Below are 13935 nucleotides of genomic sequence, written 5' to 3'. Positions count from 1 at the left end.
TTGACTTCTGTAGGGTAATTTTGGGAAATGTCTTGTAGAGTAATTTTGTTAGCATTTAGTTATGGGGTTTAGCTTTATGGTTTAGTTTTTAGCTTTTAGTTTGGGTTGGGGGGGGGGGGGTTAGGTTTTTTTAGGTTTTTGGGGGGTGGGGGGGGTTTAGGTTTTTTTAGGTTTTTGGGGGGTGGGGGGGGGTTAGGTTTTTTTAGGTTTTTGGGGGGTGGGGGGGGGGGGGGGGTTTAGGTTTTTGGGGGGTGGGGGGGGGGTTAGTGTAATTTTGATAATTACCCTACAATTTTGATAATTACCCTACACGACCAAAATTACTCTACTTGAACTTTTACAATGGTTTAGGTTTTTTTAGGTTTTTGGGGGGGTGGGGGGGGGTTTAGGTTTTTGGGGGGTGGGGGGGGGGTTTAGTGTAATTTTGATAATTACCCTACAATTTTGATAATTACCCTACACGACCAAAATTACTCTACTTGAACTTTTACAAAATTACCCTACAGTAGTTCAAAATTACTCTACTAGAGTAATTTTGAAGTTGCTGATAATTACCAAAATGCCACCGCCACTTTTTTGACTTTCTTTCACTTCGTACGTTTCGTACGATAACTTTATTTTTACAGGAACTTAACTCATATTATATAATATCATATCCTTTTGACTTATATATGATGAGGGGTTGTCAATAAGGTGATATTGATGATATAAACTACGATCCTCCAAGACTCTCTCCTTGTTAGGTGAGAGGAAATATGGAGAAAGAAGAAGCAACATCTACGGAGTCCATTCCCCTCCTTACACCATACACCATGAAAACTTTTCATCTTTCCCATCGGTAATCTTCAATCTCTGGTTTTTTATATGGTACACTAGCTTTGTTGTTATATATACTTTTAATATGGTAATAACTAAGAAAATTTTTCCGACGGTTTCTTTTGGTAGATTCTCGTTAATTTTTCCAAAATTATCTAAGGTTTTCACTACTTTTTTCCAAACCAAGGGGGTTTTTGGGAACCCAGGAACCCCTCTGGATCCGCCACTGTAAGTACTTAAATTAACACGATACTTAGGCGAGTAAAACAAGTTTCGTTATGAATCAGTTGAGGAACATAAAAAATGTTTGGTCTTTGCTAGAAGATGTTAAAGCAAAGTTTATGAGTTGCTTGGAATTAGAAGTTAGGTTACAATAATACCCTATATTAAGCTTTTGATTTATAACCTCAGGGTTGTTTTGGCACCTCTATCAAGGCTAAGATCATACAACTTTACAGCACAGCCACATGCCATTTTGTATTACAAACAGAGAACAACGAAAGGAGGATTGTTGATTGGTGAAGCATCTGGGATTTCAGATACTGCACAAGGGTAACTTATCTTATTCAGCTATATTTATTTTATTTTTTTTACAATTAAGGATTTATTGAAATGAGAGTAATTAAAATTTAATTATTTTTAAAATACAAAGACTGCCAAACACACCAGGAATTTGGAAGAAAGAACACGTGGAAGCATGGAGACCAATCGTAGATGGTGTTCATGAGAATGGAGGAATCATTTTTTGTCAGCTTTGGCATTCCGGAAGAGTTTCCAATACTTGTAAGTCTGTGTACGTTATTTTTCTAGGGTTGTGCTAATCATACGCATGTTTTTTTTAATAATATTAGTTAATATACACTCTAAGTACTAAATAAGAAAAATTCATTACTCTACTGTCAAAACACAGTATGAACAAGATCGTACCCAAACCAATAAACGAATATCCAGAACAATACAATCACTAAAAAACAACTCACAAGAAAAAAATCATTACTCTACTGTAATATATGAAAAGAAAACTCACAAGATCGGTGAATCAGAATAATTCACAAGATCAAACCCTAGTTTTCCAAGCAGTGGCGAAGCTTGAAAATTTCCATTGAGGGGTCGAAAGTCACCGAACCTAAAAATTCTATATAAGTATTTTTTTTTTTATAAAACCGGGGCTCGAAAACGTATATATCTAAAAAATTCTATACGAAACGTATATGCATAACACTACTTAACGAAAAGTTTGAGGGGTCTGGCGTCCCTCCCGTCTCCCGACCCCTTGAAAGTGTTTCCAAGAGAGAAGCCACAGAACAATAATAGATGAGAGAGAGGATATGAGATAGAGATATCTCTGAACTCAACCACAAAAGACTTTATATAGCCTAGCCAAAGGCCAAAGGCTTCACGAGCCCAACAGCAACCAGGAACCAGAAGCCCACTCCTTCCAGCAGCAAGCCCGAACACCTCAAAAGCACAAATATAAAACCAAACAAAAAATTAGACAAGAAAAGATATAAAAGATAAAATAAAAATATAATGAGAATATTGAATTGAGATATTATTATTTTAACATCTACGTTTCTCTAATAAGCAATGTTTTCAGAAACGAACCGGACGCTTAACTGGTTTACTGGTTGGACCGGCTAGACCGGTTAACCGGATATATAAAATATATAATAATTAATTTAACACAAAAAATAATAATAAAACTTGAAAATATAAAACTTAGACCATCTTTTCGCATATGTTTTTTTCTAGTTTTTCCACATCACACATTTTTCCTTATTGTAGAGCATGTTTTTGACATCCATTCTTAGAATATGTTCTTGACCAAAAACTAAAAAAAATGGATTGAAGGCGGTGTCATGGTACTTTTTAATTATAAAATATTAAGAAAGAGAGAGATGAGTGGTTAAAAAATATAAGACTGGTGATCTGTTGCAATATTTATAGCTAGGTGTTTTTTGAGTTTTCTTATTCGGTGGATTTTTAGTATTTTTTTAAAAATAGATGTTTTATGATGTGGTAGATAACTAGAGAAGTTTTTTAGTATTTTTATGTTTACTACCAAGACTCCAGATCTACATTTGTTAGGCTATAGGGTGTGAGGGGCATCGTTGGGTCATTAATTGCCACGTAGGACCATTAATGGATTGCTACACCACCCCCTTGTCTCATCCACCATGATTCCCATGGATTAAACCATGGCAACCATGAGCCTACTTTCCATATTTAATATTTTCTTTCTTTTTTACAAAAATAAATTAAAGTAAAATAATAGTGGTTTGAGTCATGACCACACCCTTAAGGTAGTGGATTTGGATGATGGATTAGAAGTAGGTGACATGACGCTGATATAGAGGCTCATGGTGATCATGAGAGTTATGACCACACCCTATAGCCTTAGCAGACCTGATTCAAAACAGTCGCCAAAGATTTGTTGAAGTGGATTATGTAGTAAATTACATGGGGGTATGAGTTGTTTAAAAAATAATATTGCCTAAAAGAATTACTAATGCCTTTTCTGTGATGTAAAGATGTCTCTAATACTATTCACAATTCGTCCCCCTATATTTTATGAGAGAGCTTTTTATATTATGAAAAATGATTATAGATGTTTAGAAGTGGTTGTGACTAGAGAAAAGAGAAACTGTTAATATTCATTTGTTAATGTTCATCTGTAAATTTGGGGGACGTTGTTTACCCTCTATAATTTTTTAATATATTTTGAAAGTGGTTGTGAGTGAAGTGAAGAGAAAAAGTAATAATAAAAATATTAAAAATATTATTTAATTGAAAAAACAGAGAAAATTAAGTTGTTTTTAATGAAATTATAAGATAAAAAAATGGAGAAATGCTCTAAGGCTGTGCATAGTAGTGTGGGGCCCATCCACATCAGCTATGGGGACGCTAAACACCACTCTAAAGGCTGCCATAGGCCCGTCGAAGAAGAAGGCGTGAGTGTCGTAACGGAGGTAAGTCTGGAAGGATGGATATGTGTGTGGACTAATGCTTTTCGACAATGCAATCACACCCTTTGGAACGGGGCGTGATTATGCTACATAGTTTAACCGTGAGTTGAGGGTTCAACTCTGATGGTGGATAAATGTGCGGACCCAAATGTAGTATTAGTGGGGTACATGAGTTAGCCGATACTGATATAAAAAAAATCTTTGACTTTTTATTTTCTTTTGGAGTTTCATGATAGCTTTTATATTATATATAAGATCTTATCAAAATATTATATAACGGTATAATGTTATTGTTTTTTATTTGTAGCGGAATATGTTTGTTCTTTATTAATATTAGTGAACACGATACACACATAATACAAAATTCAAAGGTTGGGAGTTAGTCAAAAGGGGATCAAGTTTGTATCGTTGCAAACCCGCTAACACGGTTAGTTAAATAGGTTGGGTCCGGATTGACCTGATGTGTTCACGAGTTAACTTATTTAACCTTCTTATTTTATTAATATTTTTAAAAATTTGTTTTCTGTCCTAAGTACATCAACTTTTATACTTTAGAATGTTATTACCTTATATACTTTATATATTTTTATTTTTACTAATTTTGTAACTTTAGGATATTCTCTATAATACAAAAACCAAGTGGGGGAATAGTGTCAGGCAACTGCCTGGCACTCCCCCATTGGACCAAAACGTTTATTGTTTTATATCCATTTTAAAATTACGTTTTTGCCCCCAGCTCAAAATAAAATCACGTTTTTGCCCCCAGCTTAAAATAAAGTTACGCTTTTTGTCCCCATCTCAAAATTACGATCTTGCCCTAAATTCAAAATTACGACTTTGCCTGGCACTATCCCATTGGACCAACCAGTTTATTATTTTACATCCATTCTAAAATCACGTTTTTGTCCGTCTCTAAAATTACGGTTTTGCCCCCAGCTCAAAATAAAATTACGCTTTTCTCCTCAACTCAAAATTGCGATTTTCCCTCCATTCAAAATAAAATTGTAGTTTTACCCTCAGCTCAGAATTAACTTTTCGGATTGGTATTTGTTAAAATATGTAATGTAGAAGGGTATTTGTTAAAATACCTTCTACAATTTTATTTGTTACCAAGCCCCAATCAAAAAATACAACTTTCTCTCAGTTAAAAATTACAATTTTGCCATTGTTTTAGTTTTTTTTTTATCAAAACTATAAAAGTGTTTTGTTTTAATTAGTTAACTCGATTTAATTGTTTTTCGTGTCAATGAACTGACTAACACTCGCTCATTATTCGGTCATCGCCCCGCAACACGGGCGGGGCAGGGCACCAACTAGTTAATATACAAAAACGTAAAATTAAAAATTCTAGTCACGTAACTTGTATTCACATCAATCCACAAATACAAATCAATAAATATGTACCTTTTTGTCACGCTTACGTGTTATTAAAGCTATTTAAGGAACCCTTTCTCTTTGACTTCATCCACAAAAGCATTACTATTACTAATATATAGATAGATGATCGATGTGAACACATAATTAATCAAAGCAAAAACAAAGTTTGAACCTATGTACTTTCAACAAGACATAAGTGATACGTGTGTATATTACATGTAGTATATATTACATTTTCAATCCTTTGTGTTTTTTTTCCTTTTAGTCTTTAAGTTAAAGTTCGTCTATATTTTACGTCAGTTCGTGACATAAGTTCGACTTTGTCTTTGCCTAAGTTTTATGTCACGTGTTGGTATAAATTCGTGTTTTTGTTTTTATGATTTTCCTGGTTTTGGTTGTCGTTTGCTAACTACTGATAATGATTTTACGACCCCCACACCTGCTATATATACAATAAGGGTATGTTCTTAGGAATAGTGTTTTGAATTTTGTTATTTTTATTTGTCTTTTTGTTGTTTTTGTTTTAGTGAGTTTTTTTAACCTTTTATTGTTTTCACTTTTTAGTAAATGTCGTTTACATTTTCAGTCTCCAAGGTTTGTATGTTTTACTTTTGGCCTTTCAAGTTTTGCATTTTTTTTTGTATTTAAGTTAAAGCTTTCTTGGTATAAGTTCGAGTTTGTCTACGTTTTACGTCACGTGAAGGTATAAATTCGCGTTTTTTGTTTTACGACCATTTTTTTTATTTTGGTTGTCGTTTGCTTAATACTTAGCACGTTTTAACGACCACCCGCCGCAAAGCGGGGTTAAAACACTAGCTTAATAAACACAAATGGTAAAATGTTTTTTAAAAGATATAATTGCTAAACAAAAAGTGATTCAATTATTATTATTATTTAAATCAATAGACTAACTCATTTTTTAAAAGATAAGTTGCTAAACAAAAAGTGATTCAATTATTATTTGCTATTGTGTAATTAAGTGTTCTATATTATTGTTTGTAATCCAGGTTTTCAACCAAACGGCCGGTCTCCAATCTCTAGCACCAACAAGCCAATTCAAAACCAGCAGTTCATCGGTGGTTCTGGAGATGCAGATTCTCAGTATTCACCCCCACACAGATTAACCATTGATGAAATCTCTAATGTCATAAACGACTTTCGAACAGCTGCAAGAAACGCAATGGAAGCCGGTTTTGACGGTGTCGAGATTCACGGAGCAAACGGATACTTAGTCGACCAATTCATGAAAGATCAAGTAAACGATCGGACCGATCAATACGGTGGAAGTCTAGAGAACCGTTGCCGGTTTCCACTTGAAGTGGTACAAGCTATCTCAGAGGAGATAGGATGTGAGAGAGTGGGAATGAGGTTGTCTCCCTTTGCTAACTACAACGACTCAGCTGACTCCGATCCTCACTCGCTAGGCGTGTTCATGGCCGAAGCTTTGAGTCAACTCAGGATCGCTTATTGTCATGTGATTCAACCAAGAATGGTGACTCAGTTTGAGAGAGTGGAGACTCGGGACAGTTTGGCGTCCATGAGGAAGGCGTTTAAAGGTACATTTATCGTTGCGGGTGGGTACTATGATCGAGAGGAAGCTAATCGTGTGATTGAAAACGGCGAGGCGGATCTTGTAGCTTTCGGGCGTGCATTTTTGGCCAACCCTGATTTACCTAGAAGGTTTAGGCTGAATGCACCTTTAAACATGTATGATAGAAGTACATTTTATACTGACGATCCGGTGGTTGGGTACACCGATTACCCGTTTCTTGAGGATCCGGTTTGAATTTGTGTGGGATCATTGTCGTATGGGACTTTGAATATATCACTCTTCACTTATAAACAAAATAATAATATGACTAGAAGTAGAAACGAGTCAAGGTGAAGCTTAGCAAAGTTTGTTTAGCTGGCTCAGCTTGTTTATAAAACGGTGTTAATATAAATATTTCTTTATGGATTGTGTTCTATCATGTGAGTTTTTGTAACGAACCTAAGTGTGTCCAAAACGGAGTTAAAGATAATGAGACATCGAGTCGAAAGTTGGTGTGATAAGTGGTAGTATATATAAGTTAGAGTTCTTCTTCCTCCGATGCTTGCCCTCGTCCGCTTTGCTGGTCTGGAATTCCAGACGTGTCCGCTTTTACTGTGTTGGAGACAGGGGCGGAGCTACCTTATATCAACGGGTAATCCCGTTACCCCTTGACGCTCCGGTATTGGTGTAAACAAAGATAAAATTTGATGTTTGTTTAAATTTTGCTACCCCTATAGAAATTTTTATTTAAAACATTGCCGCTACATGCTCTTAGTAAAGTTAAACCCATTAAAAATTGGCCCAATAGAGCCCATTTTTTCTACCCACCTCGGGCCAAAAAATTTTAAGGATTGCAATATATCATCATGATTGAATTCAGTATATCCCACCAATAACAAAGCTAAGATATGATCTGAGATAGTATATCCCACCAATAGCAAAGCTAAGGTAGGATCTGAGAAAGCCAAGATGTAGACATCCTTACCTCTACCTCGTGGGAATAGAGAGATGTAGTAAAAAAACATGGATTCATCACTAAAACACATAAGTAAAAACTAACGTATGTGTGGGGTTCAACAGTTTTTCATCATTTTTTTCCCATTTGACAGGCCCGTCGCAACATGTCTATTTTTCCCTGTTTGGCAAGTTCATCGCAACGCACTGGTCCTAGACCATCTTAGTTATTTTTTTCTATGTTTTACGTTTCGGTCTAATTTTTTCACATTAACATGCTGCAACGGGCGTACGTGGTTCAAAGATTTTACTTTGATTTTCGTTGGGTGTTATTTTTTTCTTTTTAATTTATTTTGTTTTACAAGCTTTTCAGGTGTTGGTGGTTACCGACAGTGGTGTCGCATTGGTGCGACTTAGCATGGTTTTACGCCCCACCGCAACACGGGATGGTGTAATACTAGTTATTTATATTATTTATATCAACCATGGTGAATAGTGATTTGATTTTTTTTTTCTAAGTTTCTTTCTTTGTCTTTTTGCTTTTATTTTCTTTTTAATATTTTTCTTTTTTTTTTATTGCTCAACTTTCAACTTTAACACTTACAACTCTTAACTTTTTAGTCAAGCTTTATGTATTTAGTTTTATGTATATGTAGATATAAGTACAAATTTATTTATGTTTCGATGTAACTTTTTCCCGGCAATAAGTCAAGTCAAGTCAAATATAATATATATTATGCTTATTATTATATACGCTTTTGGTTTTTTATGTAAGTTTTATTATTATTTTTATTAGAAATGACTTGTATCAGATATAATATGTTTGCGTGCTTATTTTATGTACGTTTTCAGTTGGTCTACATTTTGACGTTTTTTTTTTCAGAACGCCAGGACAACGCACGAGGCAATTTACTAGTTAATGACGATAATTAAGGCAGAAGGCAATATCAAACTTTCAAAAAGACAAACCTTTATTACCTGAAAGTCGATATTTATATTAAAATAAGATTAAATTATTAACGGTGATTATAGATATCAAACTAGACGTCGATTTGTAGAAAGCATTAAGGGAATCTGACGGTCATGTCCGAAGCTTTGACAGTCAGCCCTAATTAATTATGGAAACCGACCCTAATTAGGTTTTACGCCCACTTAATTAAATTGTAGACTAAGGAGTTAAACCTAATCGTGTTCTATATATATCCATGATGTAATTGTAGTCCATGTCATTCTGTAACAGTTCCTAGTTGCAACCCATGGACGTAAGTCACCTTGACCAAACTACGTAAATTCTCATGTTCTTAATTTTCTGCTATTGTGTAAACTAAGGGATACGCAAATAATGGTAGGTAAACTAAAAGATCTCCTTACGAAGTATCTAACCCTAGCAATCTAACACTAAAGATAGATTGACAACCTCTCACATCACAGTTATAGAGATCGGTAGAATACTTAACCCTGTTTAAATCTTATCAGTTCCTACGGAAATCTTGTAGAATTAACTATAAACTAATTGCTAACACACAGTCCACGACCTAACTTGCACTCATACACGAAAAACATCCACAAAAACACAAGTGGAACATGTGAATAAGATTCAAACAAGATTAAATACGCATACACTACTAATATTCAAATCAAAGTCTTTTACTTTAATATTAAAACCACATAAAATCCATAACCCAACAAGAACGAAATCAAAACATTATGTAGTCATCTAAACCTAGGTAGCATTAAATGCTTAGCCTAGCATGTAAGCCTAAAAAACAAGAACATTCTTATCAAAGAGTGTAGAAAACATTACTAAAAGTATGAGAAACAAAGAACGTAACACCCGAAACGCAAGACTCGAAGTGTAACACCTCGTAAATTTATGTCCAATAATGTATCGACACGTGTCATGAGCTTTGAACGTGTAAAGAATTGCTTTAGAGGGACTAAAGTTGACAAACAAGGAAAGTATGTGAATATAAGGGTTCAAAATGTCAACAATGGATATATATACTTTACAATAACCCTACATGATGTTTAGACCCTTAAACTAGTAAATCATGGATCATACGAAGTTAATTGTGAAAGAAAGTGAGGAATTACAAACTACAGGGGTTAAATGTGTCAACATGTTTAAGATATACCTCTGAGTGACCTTTTAGCAAACCCGAAGCTTTGTAATGATTAATTATACTCACGAGAATAAGTGATAAAAATTTCACAAGGTTTCGATAAAGTATGAGAAAGTTATGATAATATTCGTATATGGGGGGTTAAAAGCGGCAACATTGAAATTTAAGACTTTTCGGTGATCGTATGAATAACCGGGTACTTAACAAAGTTGGTTTATGACTTCGGGTCCTTAAAAGTCAAGTTTGGGGGTTAAAAGTGCAAGAAACCATGTTAAAATCAAGTTTGGAAGGACCAGGGGCCAAAACTGCAATTATGGTAAACTTGGAAACCGGATGGAGGAGTCATACGTGGCGCGTAAGCCTTCAAGGGGTCCTTATGCGGGCTGCCTGAAGTGCCCAGATGTAGAAAAACTTGGCAGTTGCCTGTTCCAGCAAGTTGCACCGAGTTAGAAGCTTGTTTTTCGATTCTATGGGCTTGTTTGATGGTTTTTAAGGACATAGGGACACTTGATATGATCTCATAACATCCATAGACCTTGTTGGAATGATCTTGAAGCTCTAAGAAACCTATATAAAGGCCATGAGTTGAGTTCTTCAATTGCTCATTCACTTGAAAGCTTCACAACTTGGTTTCTGGAGGTACCTGGAGCTCAAGCATCCTTCCTAGTGATCTTTAGTCGTGCATAGGACCTTGGTAAGTGTCATTAACCTTTCTTAATTCAGTTTTGCTTAGTTAAACCATCGTAATTAAGATTTGACTTCGTCATAATCTTAATTTGTCCAGTCAAATTCCAAATTGAAGTACCTATGAGTTGGTAATTATGTGGGCAATAAACCCTAAAAAGGGTACCCTCTGATTCCCACTCTAACTAGGTCAATTGTCGAGTCAAAGTTAATCTTAAAAAGTCAACAGAAAGCTTATTTTCAAATTAATGCATAATTAGCAATGTAGAAGCTATGAAACCTGTTTTGTCATTAATATAACTTGGTAATTAATGTAAGAACATGTTCAACTCAACAATTTTCAATTTAAGCTCGGTTCGGAACCGAAAGTCGCAAAAGTAGACTTTTGCTTTGACTTTCAGTTCTGACCCTTTTAAGCATAGTTTAAAAATTCCTTAGAGCTTTTTAGGACCGGGTTTCATGTTAGTATAACGCTATGTGATTATACAACTTGGTTCATTAGTTATCCAATTCATATGCATATTTCCGTTAAATGCCTAAATGTTGACTATTATGCCAATATGACCTTAAAACGTGATTTTTGAAAATGTAAAAGAATAGAAACCCTAGTTACTGATTTATAAACTCGTACCTAAAATTTGACATCAGTTTGATGTCTAGATTAAGAGTTACGCCCAATAGCGTAATTAGAAAGTTTTTAGTAATTAAATGGCGCAATTAGCATATAGCCTATCTAAACCCAATTTTTGATACCAAACTTTATACCCACTGATGTAAAATAATATTTTGGGATTTTTGGAGATTTTTATTTATTTTTAGGCTGAGCATAACCTAGAGTTTTAAGCTTAATTCGGTAGTTGTCGGTTTTGCCCTTTTAGGCTATAAAATGAGTTTTACCAAACCTTTGGATATCAAACCTCTTTCTACTGATCTAATATGATAAATAGAATATTTTAAGCCTTCTGGAATAATAAAAATATCAGTTTTTTCTTATTAAACCCGAAAATCGCCTTTTACGCGTTTTAAGCGCATAGTATGTATTAAAACCATTTTAGATATATAAGACTTGATACCTACTGATGTTTTAAGTAAATTTTTATACTTTAGCAGTAAGCAAAAGTTTTAAACTCAGATTTCCAGATTTGAACTTTAAACCTTAGGTGAAATTACCAAAATGCCCCTTCGGTGCATAGTATGATTACAAATGATAAATTTCACATATAGGTTATACCCTACTGATATAACTTAGTAAAATAAGTATTTTTACTGATTACATCAGACTTAAAACTCAGAATTATATTTAAACTCTTTTATAACCTTTTAAATGACCAAAATGCCCTTACGGGGCATAATTTGAGTTTAAATTCATATGGGGCATAATAGAAGATATCTTACTGATGTCACAACATATTTAAGGCATATTAACTTAGGAACCTGCATATGACTCATTTGGTTACCCATTACGCATTTTCGCGTTCGGATCGGCTTATTTGACTAGTTTGCTTAAATTAGCTGAAACGGGTCAAACCTTATTGTTTTCATCTCAAAATCCAGAATGTGTTTAGTTTACCCATATTAAACAAGTGTCCAAGCTTGTCGGGTCAAAACCACATTCTAAGCCGGTCTTCGCTTTATCATGCGTTTGAACCGTGTCTTTCTTTTGAAAACTAATCGGTCTAAGTCTAAGCTTAATTAAAGACCCGTTAGGATTCTAATAGGTTATTAAAAACCTTCGTTCCAGATTAGGAGCCCAGTAAAAGCTACGTGCACTTGTTGTATTTGATTTATACTTTGCTCAGGTAAATACTCTTAACTTATTTTCCCTATACGTGCTTGGGATACGGTATTATAATAATACCGTTTGGTCGGGTATGTAGTCATTTAAATCGTGTTGTGATTGATGTATTTACATTAGCTGTTTTATTCTGTATTATTTGGTGTATGGCCTTTGGGGGTTAAATGACCATGTCCCGGATATCCTTGGCATCATTCAAAGAAATGGCCACGACCTAAGCACGGGGTGTAGGCGTACACCTGACAGATGCATATGTAAAAAAATGGTAGCCCACTTAAAGGAAATAACCTTGTGGGTATTATACCTGTGGCGTGTCAGTTAATCTGACGGACGACAAATAAGTAAAACTGTATATAAGATTATTTTTAAATAATTATCCCAAGTTATAAAAAATATATTTTTGCCTAAGTGCATTCAAATCAATTTTCCTAAAACGTTTTAAAATGAGTCAGTTAAGTTGTATTTACCAGTGTAAACTGACGTATTTTCCAAAAAGGCTAAGTGCAGGTACTATACGTAATAGGCTGGCTACTCCAGGCATCAATAATCAAGTGTCGCATGTCACACCCCCAAAATCCACACGCGGAGTACCACCGCTTGGAGGCGTGACATGACCAGGATCAAGCCATCAATCATTTTGAACATAGCATAATATAAATAAGATAGTTCGCAAAACCCAATTCAATATAATTGATGTTCTAAACCAAACATAGTATCAATAGAGGAAGCGTAATAATGAAAATCCAGAGTATGTAAATGTAAACCCAAAGTAATATTAAGTTTGATTGTTTGAACATTTTAACATGGCATCCACGATCCATGCTCCACAACGACCTGCTCCTTCCTAGTGCAAGCTCCATAAGTACCTAAGGTCCTGCAAGGCATGCAGCTGAGAGTTAACAACTAGTTGAGCGAGTTCACAGTTAATAGTTCAGTAATAGTATAGTGTGAGTAGTAGTATGTTCGTTCGTTATATCATGTATCGTATTTCCATCGCGGCCTCCCAGGCAGGTATGCGAAGTTATTTGGGGGATGTTCTTCCCAAGTATTCTAGACTAGGTTTATTAGTATCGCGGCCTACCAGGCAGGTGTGCGAAGATTGGTATGTTTAGTTCGCGGCCTTCCTAAAGCAGGTGTGCGAAGTCAGTCATAATATCGCGGCCAACCCTTGGCAGGTGTGCGAAGATCAGTTCAATAAGTGTTACTAGTCTAGTTGTATCTTATCGTTAGGTTCTATCAGCTGAGTATGTACAATAATTCAACAAATCCCATTCCCACCCGGGAACCCCATGCCTTGGCTGTGTGAATTCACCTTGGTTTGCTCGGCAGATACACAGAAGGTTCGAGTAAGCTATATGGTGATCAACCACGTCCTAGCATGGTTATCATACAAGTCAGGTTCGTATTCGAATATAGCACATAGGTTCTACACGTATTGTGGCAAATATAATCATGGCATACACAAGTATTCATAGTAGTCCAATAGCAGTCACGTAAACAAGTCCAAGTATCCAGCCCAATCAGTTGGGCTCGTAACAGTGCAAGTCCAATAATGATGTGCAAGTGTTCACGGTCTCGAGTCGATCTCGAGTCGAGACGAGGGTCAAGGAGGTCTCGAGTTGTCATGGTCAAGTCGAGACTAGACGGTCTCGAGTCGCAACCGGACTCGTAAACGCTGGTCTCGAGTTG

The 13935-nt window shown here is 35.4% G+C and overlaps 1 protein-coding gene across 1 annotated transcript; it reads left to right on the top strand.

Moving 5' to 3' along the window:
* The first annotated feature begins 661 nt into the window (after window positions 1-661).
* Window positions 662-7124, top strand: LOC110907966 (putative 12-oxophytodienoate reductase 11). Its single transcript, XM_022152880.2, has 4 exons — window positions 662-838; window positions 1228-1368; window positions 1469-1599; window positions 6167-7124. Exons 1-4 carry the CDS (start codon window positions 756-758, stop codon window positions 6943-6945), a joined length of 1134 nt encoding a protein of 377 aa, XP_022008572.1. The 5' UTR covers window positions 662-755; the 3' UTR covers window positions 6946-7124.
* The last annotated feature ends 6811 nt before the right edge of the window (window positions 7125-13935 follow it).

This window comes from Helianthus annuus, chromosome 14, assembly GCF_002127325.2.
Source record: "Helianthus annuus cultivar XRQ/B chromosome 14, HanXRQr2.0-SUNRISE, whole genome shotgun sequence".
In the NCBI taxonomy this organism is placed as follows: domain Eukaryota; kingdom Viridiplantae; phylum Streptophyta; class Magnoliopsida; order Asterales; family Asteraceae; genus Helianthus; species Helianthus annuus.
This window is presented reverse-complemented; position numbering and strand designations above follow the sequence as displayed.

Coding starts and splice junctions, on each gene's coding strand:
- LOC110907966 (XM_022152880.2), top strand. CDS start 756: ATGGAGAAAGAAGAAGCAACATCTACGGAGTCCATTCCCCTCCTTACA. Junction 839..1,227: donor ACTTTTCATCTTTCCCATCG/GTAATCTTCAAT, acceptor TTATAACCTCAG/GGTTGTTTTGGCACCTCTAT. Junction 1,600..6,166: donor CGGAAGAGTTTCCAATACTT/GTAAGTCTGTGT, acceptor TTTGTAATCCAG/GTTTTCAACCAAACGGCCGG.